General features: G+C 38.2%; 1 protein-coding gene across 2 annotated transcripts in view; it reads left to right on the forward strand.

Annotated features, from left to right (window-relative positions):
- The window catches only part of RALGPS2 (Ral GEF with PH domain and SH3 binding motif 2), an 86,706-nt gene that overhangs the window by 26,736 nt on the left and 43,662 nt on the right, over positions 1-16,308 (forward strand). For both annotated transcript variants that reach the window (XM_070939244.1, XM_070939245.1), the window contains exons 5-8: positions 5,234-5,317; positions 5,713-5,802; positions 7,143-7,235; positions 9,778-9,904. In XM_070939244.1, the coding sequence (XP_070795345.1) occupies positions 5,234-5,317; positions 5,713-5,802; positions 7,143-7,235; positions 9,778-9,904 (394 nt within the window). The remainder of the gene's footprint in view (positions 1-5,233; positions 5,318-5,712; positions 5,803-7,142; positions 7,236-9,777; positions 9,905-16,308) is intronic.

Below are 16,308 nucleotides of genomic sequence, written 5' to 3' on the forward strand. Positions count from 1 at the left end.
TTCCATTTCTCTAGTGATGTAAAAAAAAAAAGGCAAGATCACTGATAAGACTTTTATGCCAATTTTCCTAAGGGTTGATCTTAGGGAGTGATTTTAGATTGAAAGTGGATTTTATGAAGAAGGCAAATCTCATAATTTATCCAAAAAAATACATTTTAATCCAATCTTTTTCAGAATCTTTTCATATAAAATGATGTGATGTAAACTAAATAACATAATTCTTTTAGGATTTATCTGCCACAAAGTTTGCAGTCTAGCATGTTCTTTATACTTTTGGGAGAAAAAAAGTTAACATTGACAAGAGGTTTATTTTTTTAATGTAGGGTGAGAAACACTGAATATCTTAATATAAAAACAAAGGATGAGAAATTGTTTACCAATGTCGCATTTTATCCATAGCTGTTTAAATTACAAGGTGACTTACAACTTCAAAGACCTTCATAGCAATCACTTATTTTGCTTTATGCATATGGCAAGAAAATATATACCACCTTAATGATGCTGATTCCACTTTACAAGACACCCAGAGTTGATCTGGGCTGTTCTTGTTTTCTGAAACATGTTTCTGACATGTTTCCTGTAGCAACCCAGGTGATGACTGGGCATTGGAGGGAGCTCCAAGTAGTTTCTTTTCTTTTTCTGTGGAGTTGGAGGATTAGGTGATTTTTGACTCCTTCAGGACTATCTCTCTAACACAGTGGTCACCAACTGGTGGTCCATGGACCACTGGTGGTCCGCGAGAAAATTTTGGTGGTCCGCAAAAAAATTATTTGCATTTTTTAATATTGCACTAAATCAGGAGTCCTCAAACTATGGCCACTGGGACAGATACATGCAATGAACATTTGTGTTGCTGCATTGAGTGTCCCCCTTCGGGGTCTTTTTGTGTGGGTTGGAGGGGGGGAAGAAATTCCGACTTGGGGTCTGCTTCAGCCTCCTGATGCAGGGCTTTGGGCAAAAAGTGGAGGAAAGTGCCGCTGGTGGCAAAGAGCTGGAGGGCCTTGTTCCAGTGGGACTGCATCATGGCTTGGAACTGGCTGACCATCTCAGCCCACTGAGCCTCCAGGCACCAGTATCTGGCCTTGGCACTCCTGCAGGTCTTTCCTCTGCTTGGAAAGTCTATGTTCATAGTCCTCAGTGAGGTGCTTCTGCTGAGCCTCCTTCTCAGTCAGATCCAATTTGAACTGAGCCAGCTGTTTTGCCAACTTTTTCTCGTGGTGGCTGCTTAGTTCCAACAACTGCTTCCTGTTGGGGCCTGGATGGGGAGGTGAGGAGTGGCTGGCAGGAGAGGGGTGAGCAGAGGCCAGCGCGGCGCCCCTCAATGTAAGTGACATCAAGTTGGCCACGCCCACCCAGTCACATGACCACCTAGCCACGCCCACCCAACCGGTCATTAGTCAAATGATATTAGTGGTCCGTGGGATTTAAAATTATGAATTTAGTGGTCCCTGAGGTCCGAAACATTGGGGACCCCTGCTCTAACACACACAGAGACAGTTTTCAGCCTCCTATTCCTGGTACCCAACATGACATTTTGCCATGTTCTCCACTCAAACCATTATAGCAATATGCAACAATGGTTTTAGCTACTGGAAGTGGCTTATAAAGTGATTATAAAATAGCTGGCATGCTTGTCTTTTCGCAATCACAATTAACATTAGTATTTTTAAACCAACCAAGCAATGGTGGTTTTGTTGTGGCTCCGTTACCTGAGCCTGTGTTATCGGCAGAAGAGGACTCCGAGAGTGAAGGAGAGGAGTTGGCAAGGCCTCCCTCTCCAGGACCCTCCTCTCTGGCAATGCCTTCGGTGTCCGCCGAAGGTCAAGAGATAGACCCGGGGCCAAGCACGTCCACGCAGCCACAGGTGGACAGTAATGAGGAAGATGAGTCTTGGCTGGATCCTCGGCAGCGTCGCAGAGATAAGCGCATGCAACAGAAGAAGAGGCGTGCCAGGGATTAGGCTGAGTCATTGGACCACACCCCACAAGGTATAAAAGAGGGTGTGGTGGCCGGTTCAGCTCTGTGACAAGCAAAAAACGGATATCGGACGACCTTCTTTGTATTTACTGGACTTTGTTGATTATTGTGTATTGGCTTTGTTCCCGGACGAAGGGAGAAACTCCCCCCTCGTGAGTAAAGAATACCTGGCACCCAGCCACTAAGTTGCTGCCAATTCTGATACCAGATAAACTGTTGTCGGCTGAGTACTTTAACTGTTGCCTGTCTGTGGGGGTGCATGTGTGAGACGGGGACAGAACAGGTTTGGAAAATTGCTGTCTGTTTATATCAACTGCTTACAATTTTTACAAACGTCAGACAAATTGATATAATATATTCTAGAAAAGTGGATTGGGAGGTTGAAGTGTTACCAACCTTATTTCCTTTTTGCATTCAATGGAGATGAAGGAATTTGTTCTTGCAGTAGGACCAGCTTGTCTATGAACCCCATCAAATGTCTTTTTTGCTCTTTCCTATTGGTCAGTTGAAGAGAGAACACAAATTGATTCTTACTTTCCCTGCTTCTTTTCTTCATTCAAAGATCTGCTGAAGTAAAAATTATTGTTCCAAAATATTTGTATTAGGTGTTTTAAATAATGTCATTTGGTAATACCATTATCTGATATGCATGAACGTAACTTTGTAGCTTGCTTTCTGCAATTCTCCTGATTTTTAAGAAGTTCAAGATATTGAATTGAGCCATTTTCCAACATTAATTCAGACTATCAGGAAATAATGTAGTTCCCCATTGAAAGCTATTGATAAACAATGCAAATGATTAAAATTATTTCTTTAGAATGTTTGCTTGTTTATTCAGTTGATTTATATAGCTATTCATCTTGAGATTAATGTTAAAAAACTGAATTTATCCTTTGTGTACATCTAATATAAAATTTCGCCTATAGAAACTCACTATCAATTATTTGAGAACAGAAAGAACAATCTTGTCAGATTTACAGATACTTAAAAGTTATTATAAAATCGGATATTAAGATTTTTTGACATAAGACAAATATTTTAAAAAAACATTTTGCTAAAACATAAAAATGTTACCATATTTTGAATTCTTGCTGATTTTGGGATCCAGTCTTCGATTTTCAAATCTAATACTGTACACAGTTGCTTTTTACCAGAATAGAAGCAGATTATTTTGTGTAATGGAATTGTAACTTTTAGGTACTATACCAGGACAATTCTAATTTGACATTCAAACTTTTCATGGATACATCTGATAACTTTCTCACATAAGATAAGTCTTGTTACATGCTCTACCCTTCAGGAGATAATATAGGCTACTTAATATAGGCTACTTAAAAGAGTACAGGTAATCTTCGACTTGTGCCCGCAATTGAGCCCAAAATTTCCATTGCTAACCAAGACAATTGATAAGGTGAGTTTTACCCCATTTTACAACCTTTCTTACCACAGTTGTTCAGTGAATCATTGCAGTTATTAGCAACACGGTTGTTAAGTGAATCTAGCTTCTCCATTGACTTTACTTGTCAGAAGGTTGCAAAAGGTGATAATGTGACCCTGAGATACTGAAACTGTCATAAATATATGTCAGTTGTCAAGCATCTGAATTTTGATCACGTGACAGTGGGGATGTTGCAATTGTCATAAGTGTGAAAAATGGTCAAAAGTCATTTTTTTCCTGTGCCATTACTTGAAATGATCACTAAACAAATGGTTGTAAGTCGAAGACTACCTGTAATGGTACTTCATGTTTAAGTATTGGCAGATAAACAGTTCTTCAACAAGCTTCTGTCTTCTTTCAGTGATCTTACTCTCTTCTTGCAGTTCTTCAAGATTTTCCCCCAATTCTCTCCTTATTTTATCTTGTCCTTCCTAGTTTGAAGAGTGTTTCCAGTTCTGGATTGCAGACAAACTCTAGATCATTCAGGCATTATGAATCTGGAACACTGATCAGGTGAGCACACTGGATAACTCCCGACTCAGTGTTGCTCCAGTGATGTTTGAGGTCCTTTGAAGTTATTCATGTGTTCAGCACAAAGGAGAGCATTTTCATTATATTTCACATGAGCTAGGGTACAGACAGTCTGTGCAATAATCTGTGCTAAATTCATGAATGCTGCAGGAAAGCCAACATCATTTCAATGACATTGATAAGGGATGATTCTGCAATGGAGTCCCTACAGGTAAATACTCCAGTTTACATAATGTCTGAATGGGGCTATCTTTACACAATTAGTATGTTACTGAAAACTCCCTTTTTTTAAAATCAAAATCATAAGAATGAGAACACAAGGTTCATACAGAAAGCAGCAATTTGTGGCTTGTTATAATGGAATCAAACTAATAATATTGCGTATTTACTAACATAGTTTGCCTGAATACATTAGAGAATAGTACTGTATTTTTCGGGGTATAAGATGCACCTTTTTCCCCCCTAAAAGGGGGTGAAAATTTAGGTGCATTTTATACACCGAATGTAGTCCCGCCCACCCACTGGCCCCCACCCTTTGGCCTCTGCCTCACAGCAATTACCTCCTTGCAAGCAAACAGCAAGAAAAAACAGCTCCTTTCAGCTTCAGCACAGCCTAATTAGCACAAGTTGATTTGATGGGCCTCCCGACTCTCAGCTGTTTTGTGCGGGCTCTGCTGCTTGCTGCAAAGAGGTAAATTGCTGGAGCAGATTTTTTTCCCCTTGTGCTAATCACGCTATGCTGAAAACGAAAATAAAAGTAAAGCAGGCTGTTTGCTGTTTGTTGCAACCAGGCAAAAAAGCTCAGAGGCAGAGGGAGATTTCTTTTTCTTCTTTTCCTCACCAAAAAAGGTAGGTGCGTCTTGTACTCCGGTGCATTTTATACTCCAAAAAATACGGTACTTATTTCTGGTTCTCGTAACTTGCGAATTTTAGTGAAAATGTATACAATTAGACAAATTTAAACATTAAAAAGGATATACAAGATAGTTCAGATTTCACACTTTCATTTATATACCTATCTCAGTTTAGAATACTATTCAACAGAAATTGCAAATGAAATGCTTCTGAAGATTCAGAGATTCACACATTGCTTAAGGCATAGCGTTGTTCAAATTATGTTAGAATTCATAGTACTTTTACAAAACCATACTCAGAATTAATATTTATATCTAGTACATCAGCCTTATCAGGATGTGTATAAGGAAGAATATAAATAGAATTTTAAATCATGTTTTGCTTTGCAGTCTGAACACTAACGTTAAATTATTTCTTTCATTGTTTATCTAGGAACTGTCAAGCTGTGGTTGGAATAAAAAGGAAAAATATAGTTCAGCACCAAACGCAGTTGCTTTTACAAGAAGATTCAACCATGTAAGTTTTGAGACTAACTGTATACATCATAATTAAATGGTGCAATTAATAAAACCGTATGATTTTTTGTTTGTTTGTTAAAATCTTAACTTCTGTTAAAGGCAGGGATATCTCTATACTCTCCTCTCCCACCTCTGCCCCTTCCCTCAGTGAGGTTGCATAACAAAAATAAGAGTAAACATCCCCATCTATCTGAATGAATAGAATGAATCTATGCTAATTGAATTCACAGGAGTGAAGTATTCACTCTAATGGAGTAATTTGCATCTTTTAAAGTGACAAAGTGATTTTATAATGTGAAAATTTTTGATTGATTATTTCAGTATTCACATTTTTATTAGCTCTACCACCACTTCCATTTTGTATATATTTTAATGTAGATCTTTTGTTTTCAGGTAAGCTTTTGGGTAGTTAGAGAGATTCTTCATGCACAGACATTGAAAATAAGAGCTGAAGTCCTAAGCCACTATATCAAAACTGCTAAGGTAAGAAAATATTTTTGGAAACAGTTTTAAACTTTAAAACTCCATTTCAAAAACCTATTACAATTTTGGTTCCATTTAGTTATGATAAATTATTATTGTTAATCAGTTATAGAAATTACAACATATGTAATGATTCTTCATTATTGTTTGAAAGTTGCAGAAGTAGATTATGATATTGCTAGTGAAACTGTTCCTCTGAAACTGGCAGTACGTATGTTGAATCAATCACAAATTAATTACCTTTGTAAATAAGTGTATGTTAAAAAGTATACAAGATTTTCTGGCTCCTATCTTTTGAATAATGTATTAAAAGTTTTCATTTACTGGTTGCATGTTTCTCTTGAGCACATAGTACAAACAACAAATATTTGTTGATGAAGTCATGAACAATATTAACATTTGCTCATATCAGTCACCAAAATAATATTTTATTTTACTTGGTTTTATACTTTCATTTGCTGGAATTTTAAAATTTATTTTCTATTTGCAACAATTTCAGATTTAGATATTTTTATCAGGGTTCTAATAGAAATATGTAATTTTAATTCTAGTGATATCATGTATATTTTATCAATAGACACAATTTGGTGGAGATGTTAAACTGGGAACCGTAGTTAAGTCAACAGCTGGACTATGGCAGGCACATGCTTCTATATACTATATTTCTGTGTTAATTTTTTCCCCAGTTTCTCTGTTCTAAGTAATACTAACCTTAATTTTATATTTAAAGAAGTGTGTTGCTGATTTCTTAACCTAGTTAAAGAAGTGGTAGTTGTTCATTTTGCCCCAGGCCAAGCTAGGTTACACACAAAAATCACATTTAGATAGCTACAGAGGGACATAAAAAGAATCTAGACTTCTCCAGACCCAACACCCTCAAATGTTTTGGGAATCCTTGTGATAGAATGGGTTGCAGCAAAAGGATGAGGGGAGAGGAAGTGATTGTTGAATAATTAGTAGAGTTGCTTTCTGTTCCGCTCTCAGTGTTTCTTTTGTACTTCTTTTTCCCCTCTATCAAAAAATATATCAGCAGATTCTCTTAATCCTCAAAAGAATATTATTTATAGAACCTAAGGTCAGGCAAAGAGAGAAAGCATTTGAAAGTTTCTGCTTTGGATCCAACCTAATCTAGATTGTATAAAACAGAATAATTGTAAAGCTTTATAATTCACTTCAGTTTTAAAATTCTTTGGCAGTTTTATTTTGGCTGAATTATCGGTTATTGTTTGGTTGTATCCATTTTTTATTGCACTGCATTCTTAGAAAATTGTTCAGACGTTTATGATTTAATAGTAAATAATTACCTGATATTGAGCTTCCATTTCTATTCTTGTCTTCAGAAACTTTATGAACTAAATAATTTACATGCTCTTATGGCTGTGGTTTCTGGATTGCAAAGTGCCCCCATCTTCAGGTTGACTAAAACATGGGCGGTGAGTGAATTACATTAAATAATTGCTTTTTTATTAATAAATAACAAAACATTAATTATACAAGGAGCAGACATAGCCAGTGAATTCTACAGGTATCTTTGGTATAAAGAAACGTCCCTTCTTATAAAATTCTTCAAAGCTTTAACAAGCTTCTTTTGTTTATTCAATATAAGAAAATTATCCAGGTCACTTTCTTGACTTGCTATTTGTTTAACCCTTTTAATTATTGCAACATTAATCAGTTTCTTTTGTATATCCACTGTAGCATCTTTTTCGTATTATTCTTGTAGCCTGTTATTTTAATTCCAATTTCAAATCAGTCTCCATTTTGTCAGGTAAAACTTATTCCACTTCCATAACATCTTTTAGATAGTCATTCTATAGAGGCAAACACTCTTACAGTTAACTTCTAGGTTTAGTGTTTAAAAGTATTCTTCAGTATATTAGAATATTTTGCTTCATCCCAAAACCAGTTTGAGTGTTCTCCTTTAATTGAAATTTTTAGTTATCTGTAGTGTCCAATTCTTAAATTACCTTACGCTTTTTTTAGGATTCAAATCAAAAATATTTTTCCATGGAAAAAAAATCTTTATAATTTATTTCAAATTAATCTGGACCCTTAATACATTTGTAACTTTGTAAAGTCAAAATTTTAATCACCCTATATTAAACATAATAATTTTTAAAGTCCTTAAGCTTGTATTTAAAAGTTTTTTTGCTGAGGACTGAAGAAACTCACCAGCTATTGGAACCTGTTGATCCAAGGGTTTCTAGTGTCTGAACAGAGTTACCAAGCAGTTTGCAAAAGTGATTAGAAAAAAAAGTATTCTTTGAAAGGCACCAACTGTGGTTTGAGCAAGATGGCTATTCCCTTGTCTCCCTGAGCTCTAAACTTGCCAGAAACTTCTAGCTTGCAGTCTGCTTGTGAGAAGCAACTGTCTGGAGCACTTATAGGTGATCTTAAGTCCTTTCTTTGTCCAGAGAGGAGGTATCGAAGAGCCAGTCTACTTGCTGGTTTTTCATACAACTAAGGTTGTCAGTTCCATTCTTCACAGAGTCATCCTGAAGATGCCATTTCTTCCCCAGAAATCCTACAGGAAAATTACAAGTGGTACTTGTTTATTGACATGGTTAGGAACTAAAGGCTTGAAAGGTAGTGGTGCTTAGTGAATGGTTCTGCTGCTTATCTGAGGCATAATTTCAGCCTCAAATAAATACTCCATTCTTTCAAAGGCCTCTAGCACTAGATCAGGGGTGTCAAACTCACGTCGTCATAGCGTCATCACGTGATGTATCGGGACTTTTCCCCCCTTCGCTAAACTGGGTGGGGACGGCGCCAGCACATGATGCAACCGGCTCACGGACCGCAAGTTTGACACCCCTGCACTAGATGATACCAATAGCAGTGGTGGCGCAGTGGTTAGAATGCAGTACTGCAGGCTAACTCTGCTGACTGTACCAACAGTTCAATCCTGACCAGCTGAAGATTGACTCAGCCGAGGTCGATAAAATGAGAACCCAGATTTTGGGGGGCAATATACTGACTCTGTAAAACCACTTAGAGAGTGCTGTAAAGAATTATGAAGCAGTATATAAATCTAATATATACTGTCTAGTATAATAGCCTATATAAGAGCCTGTAGTACAGTGGACTAAAGCACTGTTATTAACATCTGCTTGCAATTACTGCAAGTTCAAATCTCACCAGGCTCAAGGTTGACTCAGCCTTCCATCCTTTCAAAGGTAGGTGAAATGAGGACCCAGATTGTGGGGGCAATAAGCTGACTTTGTATAAATATACAAAAAGTATGAAGGCTATTGCTTAACGCATTGTAAGCCTCCCTGAGTCTCCAGAGAAGGGCGGCATATAAATTAAAGCAAAAAAAAAAATAAAAAAAAAATAAGGCTATTGCTATTTCTATCTAGAGGAAAACAAAGCTATCTTTCTGAAAATACATTTTGAAAGATTGGAAGATTTTCTGGAAATATATGAAAAGCAGTGCAGAGGACTATAAAGAGAAGACATAATTGTTAGATAATTGTTTATTAGATAATTCATATGGCTTCCTTCCACCTTTTCTTCAGTTAGGAGTCTTCATTAGATTCTGATATATTCAGTATCTAAGGCAGTAATTTTTCCTCCTTGAACTTTGATGTTTTGGGGTCTTTGACACATTATCTAATGGCAGTTTATGATTTTTGACTTTGAAGTGTGCACTGTATTTTGACTCTGTTATGACTACTTTATTAAGAGAGAATGAATAAACATTTTTTTAAAAAAATGGATAAATTTTATATCTATTGCTACTTTTTTAATTTATTTTAAAAATCACCATCAGAATACTAGGGATTTAATATGAAGGGTAATTTGGCCTTGATGTTTGTCTTCTAACAGATTAAATGTCTGTTCTAAACGTTTTCTTGTTGGTCAATTGTAGACTTTTAAGCATCTCATTTTGTCATATAAAATAACTATTAAACACATGAATATAAAAGGATAGCTTTTACAGTAATAGTTTTCTGTTCTTTATTTTCCCAAAAGTTACTGAGCCGAAAAGACAAAGCTTCTTTTGACAAACTGGAATACATAATGAGCAAAGAGGACAATTATAAAAGACTTAGAGACTATATTAGTAGCTTGAAGATGACTCCTTGTATTCCTTATTTAGGTAAGACAAATACTTTAAATTTTTTTAGTTAATCTGTTAAAATACTGATATTGGCTGCAGTCTGTGAACTTAACAGCTGTTTCTGTTTAAAGAGAATATCTTGTGACTTAAGTTTAAAATTCATTCTCTGTTCAATATAAAGCAACATAATAAAGCTTGTGTTGCAAAGCTGCTTTAGTCAGACATTTGACCCTTGACCAGCCTACAGAGGCTGCTGATGATCAGGCTATCTGCTTGAGGGCTAAGGCAGCCTCGCCAGCTGAGGTTTTCTTGGTTATTTACAGAATCTGTGTTCTCAAACAGAGTGCTTTGGGTTGTGATTGCAAATGTCTCGATTTCATAATTATCATAAATTTGCATTTAATATCTTTTAAAGTCTTTTTTAAAATATAAATTATGTGCAAAATACTTTTTCTTTTGAAGAATTGTACATTACAATGGGCATGCTAAGAATTCAGGAGTAATATTTTAATTTTTATTGAATTTCAGTACTTGAAAAAGAAAAAAAACAAGGTCAATTCACCTCATCCCTCTTGTTGTCATCATCATTACTGCTATTATCCTGGCAGTCATTGATTATTTTAAAAGAGCCCAGCTTAGTTCATTACCTCATTTTAGAAATTTCATGTTGCTTCAAACAAGGGGGAGGGGGGGGCAACCAGCAACAATCACTCTCAAAATAAAAACATCCAGTCTTTGTTTTCAGATTTCCTAACCAAAAACTGTACAAAAATACCATTTTTGTCCTCTGTGCAAAATGGGCATATGGACTTACATTTTTGAATCGTTCTTCCTTCTGGCAACAAGGATAGCCAAAAATTACTTGGAGAAATAGCCAATATTCATGAAATTTATTGATCTCTGCCCTTGAGAGGTGTTTTGCTGCAATTGAACTTTAGCAGGGCACTATAAGTCAAGGAATACGTTGGCACATCTTGAAAAATCTTTCAGTAAATATGGAAAATGCAAAACATACTTGGGATGTACACAGTGTTTCAAATTCAGAATATTTTGAACTTGAAACACTGTGGATTCCCATTGAAGCCACACTTCTTGCCTCCAATAGCAATGTTTTTCTACAGTGCTGAGGACATATTTACACTTTTGATGAACAAGTAAATCAGTGGTGAAATCTGCACTGGTTTGCTACCAGTTTGCTGGCCGCGCATGCACGCTGTGTGCCAAACACACGCTGTGTGTATGCATGCACAGTGCGTGCCAAGCGCACATGCATGCACACATGCGCAGTACATGCCAAAAGGAGGCTTGGGAAGGTAAGTAGAACAGCGAGGGGGGGATCAGCTGTGCCACGCGATTTAGCTTTGCTAGAAAGCAGAATTTCCTGCTTTCTAGCAAAGCTAACCCGCGCGGCACAGCTGATCATCAGAAATACCAGTTCGGAGGAACCAGTAGCTTTTTTAAACTACCGGTTCAACCGAACTGGTAGCTTTCTTTTACTACCCGTTCAGCCGAACCATTAATTTTTATCACTACCGATTCGCCTGAACCGGAGCAAACTGGTAGCATTTCACCCTTGAAATAAATGGATTTGCCAAACATGAAAATAAAGATAGAAAAGTATTACTATATTACTATTGTGTATTTTAGGTAGTTGCATATAATATAGTAATTAATCTATAGATTTAGTATAGTATAGTATAGTATAGTATAGTATAGTATAGTATAGTATAGTATAGTATAAAACCATTCAATCCAGTGATGGGTTTCTACCGGTTCGCCCCGGTTCAGGCGAACCGGTAGTGGCGGTGGTGAGAGGCTCCACCCGCCCGCCTGGATATCATCATGGATGCTCTGTGCATGCGCAGAAGATTCTACACATGTGCAGAAGCACCATGAGCGAAGCGAGCGTGCGCTCGCTCACAGTTTTGAACTGGTAGCGAAGGTAAGTGGAACCCACTACTGATTCAATCACATATTTGCCTCAGTTGCTTCAGTCAAGTAGATACATTGCTTTATTCAATCTATGGATAGTTCACTCTAATCATGATCTGGAAAACTTTTCAAAAGATACCAAAAAAGGATAGCAAATAAGATTAGAGATAAGTTTAAATGGTATTCAAATTGCCATTTAATTGCCATAATTTGATACATTATCAAATTGTGTATATAAATATTGGATGGATGAACTCTTCTGAATTTCTTACTAAGAAGGAGATATTTTCCAGTAATTCTCAAGTGAAAGATATGCCCTTAGCAATAATAGTAAAATTGCTACTAACCCCCCCTCAAGACTTTCCCTCATTTATGCCTTCCTTTAAGATTTAAATGAAACTTGGTAAGCCATGTAGTCTGCAGACTGCCAAAGAGATGATTGTACAGTGAAAGGTATCTACACAAAATCCCTAAATAAGTAACATTTTAACATTATTTGTAAAGCAAATTAAATGGGAATTGCTAGAAAAAATCAGAATTTGTTGACCATGAACTAGAAAAGATAGAGGACAGAAGGACAGGAAGAACAACCATAAGAGTATTAGTGAGTGAGAGTATTTATACGTATATATAGCCGCTCTAAAAGTAAAAATCTCCCACTGTCACTCTTATGTCCTGAGAACTTGGACAGGGTCTTGTTCTGCCCATATTCAGCTGTGGACTATGCTGTCTCTTATCTGAATGTTCCCTAAGTAGCATACCATTACACAATCAGGATGACTTTGCAGGCTCTATATTCACATTACAAAATTCCCAGGCCAGAAGGCAAAATCATGTTTTCAGGCCCTTCAGGAAGACCAGCAAGGTTGAGGCCAGCCTGACCTCAAGGAAAATGATGTTCCAAAGGGTGGGTGCCGTGGCAGAAAAGGCTTTCCTCTTGGGTCCTGCCAGGTAAGATAATATTCCTTTGTGGATGGGACCCAGAACTCACATTTGCTCATCCCTGCTGATGGGATGAGCAGATGTGATTAAGGAGAGGAATAGAGTGGAGAGGAATGGAATGGAGTGGAATGGAATAGAATAGTCTTTATTGTCACTTTAAATGTACACTAATTAGCATACATTAAAATGAAATTTCATTGCATTCAGCTCTCAAAAGATAACCATTAGGCATATACTCACCTACCCACACATATACTAGTATATGACACAAAGAAAAACCACAGTCTAGTTCGAATGTATAAATATACATGGCGAAAAAAAGAATCCTGCGAATTTACAAGGCAGATGGCATAAGGAACAAAACTGTTACAGAATCTGGTAGACCTGCTATAAATACTTGGAAACCTCCTCCCAGAGGGGAGCAACAGAAACAGACCATGAAGTCGGTATGTGGGGTCTCTAACAATGCTTCCAGCATTGCTGTAACTTATTTTACAGCTGTCATAAAAACAGTTGTAAAATTCAGTCCGGTCACATTTGTCTTAATTTACAACCACAACAACTTACGACCAAAATACTGGTTCCAGTTGTGGTTGTAAAAGAACTACCTATACACTAAAATGAATATAAAAACATCTAATGTAATCAATCTTACCATTACAAATGATATTTAATATTTAGGTATTTAATATTTAGGAGAGTTGAGTCAAAAAAAAATTTTTTTTTTACAAAAACTATTTGGCTGTGTGATTTGCTGAATTAAATAGCAGCTTTTAAGAGATTGGAAATACTATTTTGGAGGTCCCCCATTGCCTGGAACGTAGTACTGGACTATTTTGAATATTTTAAAACTAATAGATGGTATATTCTTTACAACTATCATAAAAACAGTTATTAGTCCAGTCACATAGTGTCTCAGTTTACTTTAATTCTAACTATAACATATTTTTAACACATTATTCAGTCATTAAATACTACTGAAATCAATTTCACAGAACATGTCTAGTACATTGAACTTTATTAAAAATATAAATTAAGCAGTTTGTAACTCCTGAAATAGTTCATTCTTTAATTACATAACTTTGTTTCTTAAATCTTAATTCCAATTTGTAACATAGGATTAATAACATTTGTCTAATGTACAGTAATGTACAGTGTTGTAGCAATGCAGGGGCGGGTTTCAAAACCTGTCGCTACCGGTTTGCTCGTGGGCGCTTGTGCGCAATGCTTCTGCGCATGTGCAGAAGCATTTGGGCGGGTAGGCAGAGCCTCCCACTGCCACCGCTACCAGTTCACCCGATCCGGGGCGAACCGGTAGCAATCCACCACTGTACCAGTGCTACCAATTTTGGATTTGTCTTTCAAAATAATGTGTACTTTCTGATCCAGAGGAAGTAGGATTTCCATGTCTTAAGAAAATTGTGCTGTAAAATACAGATAGTCCACAATTAACGATGACCACTTGTTTAGTGATTATTCAGAGTTATGATAGCACTGAAAAAATGATGGTTACAACTAGACGTTTAATGTCTGGCCATCCCAGCACCCTCCTGATAATGGAATCATGATTTAGGGCAATGATGGCTAACCTTTTTGCTGTTGCATGCCAAAAGTGGGAGGAGCGCAGGGGGGTCACGCGTGCACGTGCCCACACCCATAATTCAATGCACCCCACCCCCTGCACATGCCCACGTGACCCCACCAAGATCACCCCACTTTTGGCACACAATGGCATGGTCGGCCCGATAGGCCCATTTTTTGCCCTCCCCAGGCTTCAGAGGCTTTCTTGGAGCCTAGGGAGGGCAAAAACGGCCTTCCCCCCCCCCCCCCGAAAGCCCTCTGGAGGCTGGAAACAGTCTGTTTGCTGACTTCCAGTAGGACCTAGAAAGCCTCCGGAGCCTGGGGAGAGCAAAAAACGGGCCTTCCCTTCCCCAGAGGCCCTCCAAAGGCTGGAAACAGCCTGTTTCCCAACTTCTGGTGGGCCCGGAAGGCCCAAAAATCAGCTGGCTGGCGTGTGCATGCGCGCCAGAGCTGAGCTAGGGCAACGCTCGCGTGCCCACCGTTATGGCTCCGCGTGCCACCTGTGGCACGTGTGCCACAGGTTCGCCATCACGGATTTAGGGGATCCAATTGGCTCTTAACAAAGTTAAGTTGCAGCACCCTGAGGTCATATGATCTTTATATGTGACCTTCTGCCTGCTTCCCATAAGCAACATCAACAGGGAAGTTGGCAGAGAAGGTCACAACTTGTTTGGGTAAGCCTCACCAGTGCACTGTCTCCCAGCCTCTCTGTACTTGCACCTCAACAGCCATCTGCACACTCTGGCAGACCCTCCCTGGGACTCTCAGCCGTCATATGGTGTGTCCTTGCCACTTGTGCCCCTTCTCCCAAGCAGCAGCTGCCACCCCAAGCTCTTCCCCACCCTTGCTGTGGCTCCCTTATCATCTCTTCCAGCAGCTGCCATCCCAAGCCCCTCCACACTTGCACTATGCCTCCCTTACCACTCGCACATCTCCTTCCATCCAGCAGCAGCCACTTACCTGCCTATCTGCTTGCAAGCTGCCTGGAATTTGCAACCTCAGGTCAGCTTCCTGTTCTTTTTTAAGGTTGCTGACACACAGGCAAAAACAGAGTACTGTAGAAGCAGGAATATTCACTGCTGTTTAGGCAGATAGTAGCAGACAGAAATGAAATTCAAATGCCCAATAAAGAATGCTTGCCTGAAGGGAGCCAAATACAGTCAAAGAAATAACAGCATAGTCCAGAGATGTTCCAAAAGATCCAGGATGCCAAATTGGGCAGTCAGCCAGTCCAAAGGCCAAGAGTCACAAGCAAGAAGCAGAAACATGGTTCAAGAGCTGGATAGCCAAATGGTTGTTTCCAACAAGGACTTGCAAGCTCAGGAACTAATCAAATCTGTCTGTAACCTGCTGACTGCAATTACTCATGCTTTGCCCTTTGTTTCATTAGAAGCCTCATAGAGAAATGTTGCTTTGCTCACTTCTGTATGAGCCTAGATCTGGGACTTGGGAACAGGAGATACCTGTGACACATCAGCCATAATTGAATCTTGGCTTACTGGTTCCTGAGTCGGACGGTTCTGAAGCACAGGCCAGCTGGAACAACATTACCAGATTCATGGTTGGAGTCAGACACTGAATTATGGCTAATAGCACTTCCCACTGACTTTGGTTGTTGTAAGCCAGCAGGAAGTTACAAGGAGCTGCTCGCTTAAGGACTCATGATCCTCACTTAATGATGGCAGGGAACTGCGGGAATTGCCATTTTAAAATATGTAGTCACATGACACCATACTTTATTATCGCATCGTCTAGTGATGGAAATTCCTGAACCGATTGCCATTGTAATTCGAGGACTATCTAGTAACAATTGCCATAATGAAATGATAGTACTTTATTTGATGCAAAATACACTTGCAAAACTAGAGTTTCTCTCCAATTCTTTTGTCTCGTCTATAAGGATCTCTAAAACAGTTTTTTTTTAACATTCAGGTCTCTGAAATAAAAACTGAAATAGTTTTAATCATATGAGAATGAATTGATTTAGC

This window comes from Pituophis catenifer, unplaced genomic scaffold (genome assembly GCF_029215685.1).
Source record: "Pituophis catenifer annectens isolate HBS135680 unplaced genomic scaffold, rPitCat1.0.hap2 SCAF_3, whole genome shotgun sequence".
NCBI classification, from domain to species: domain Eukaryota; kingdom Metazoa; phylum Chordata; class Lepidosauria; order Squamata; family Colubridae; genus Pituophis; species Pituophis catenifer.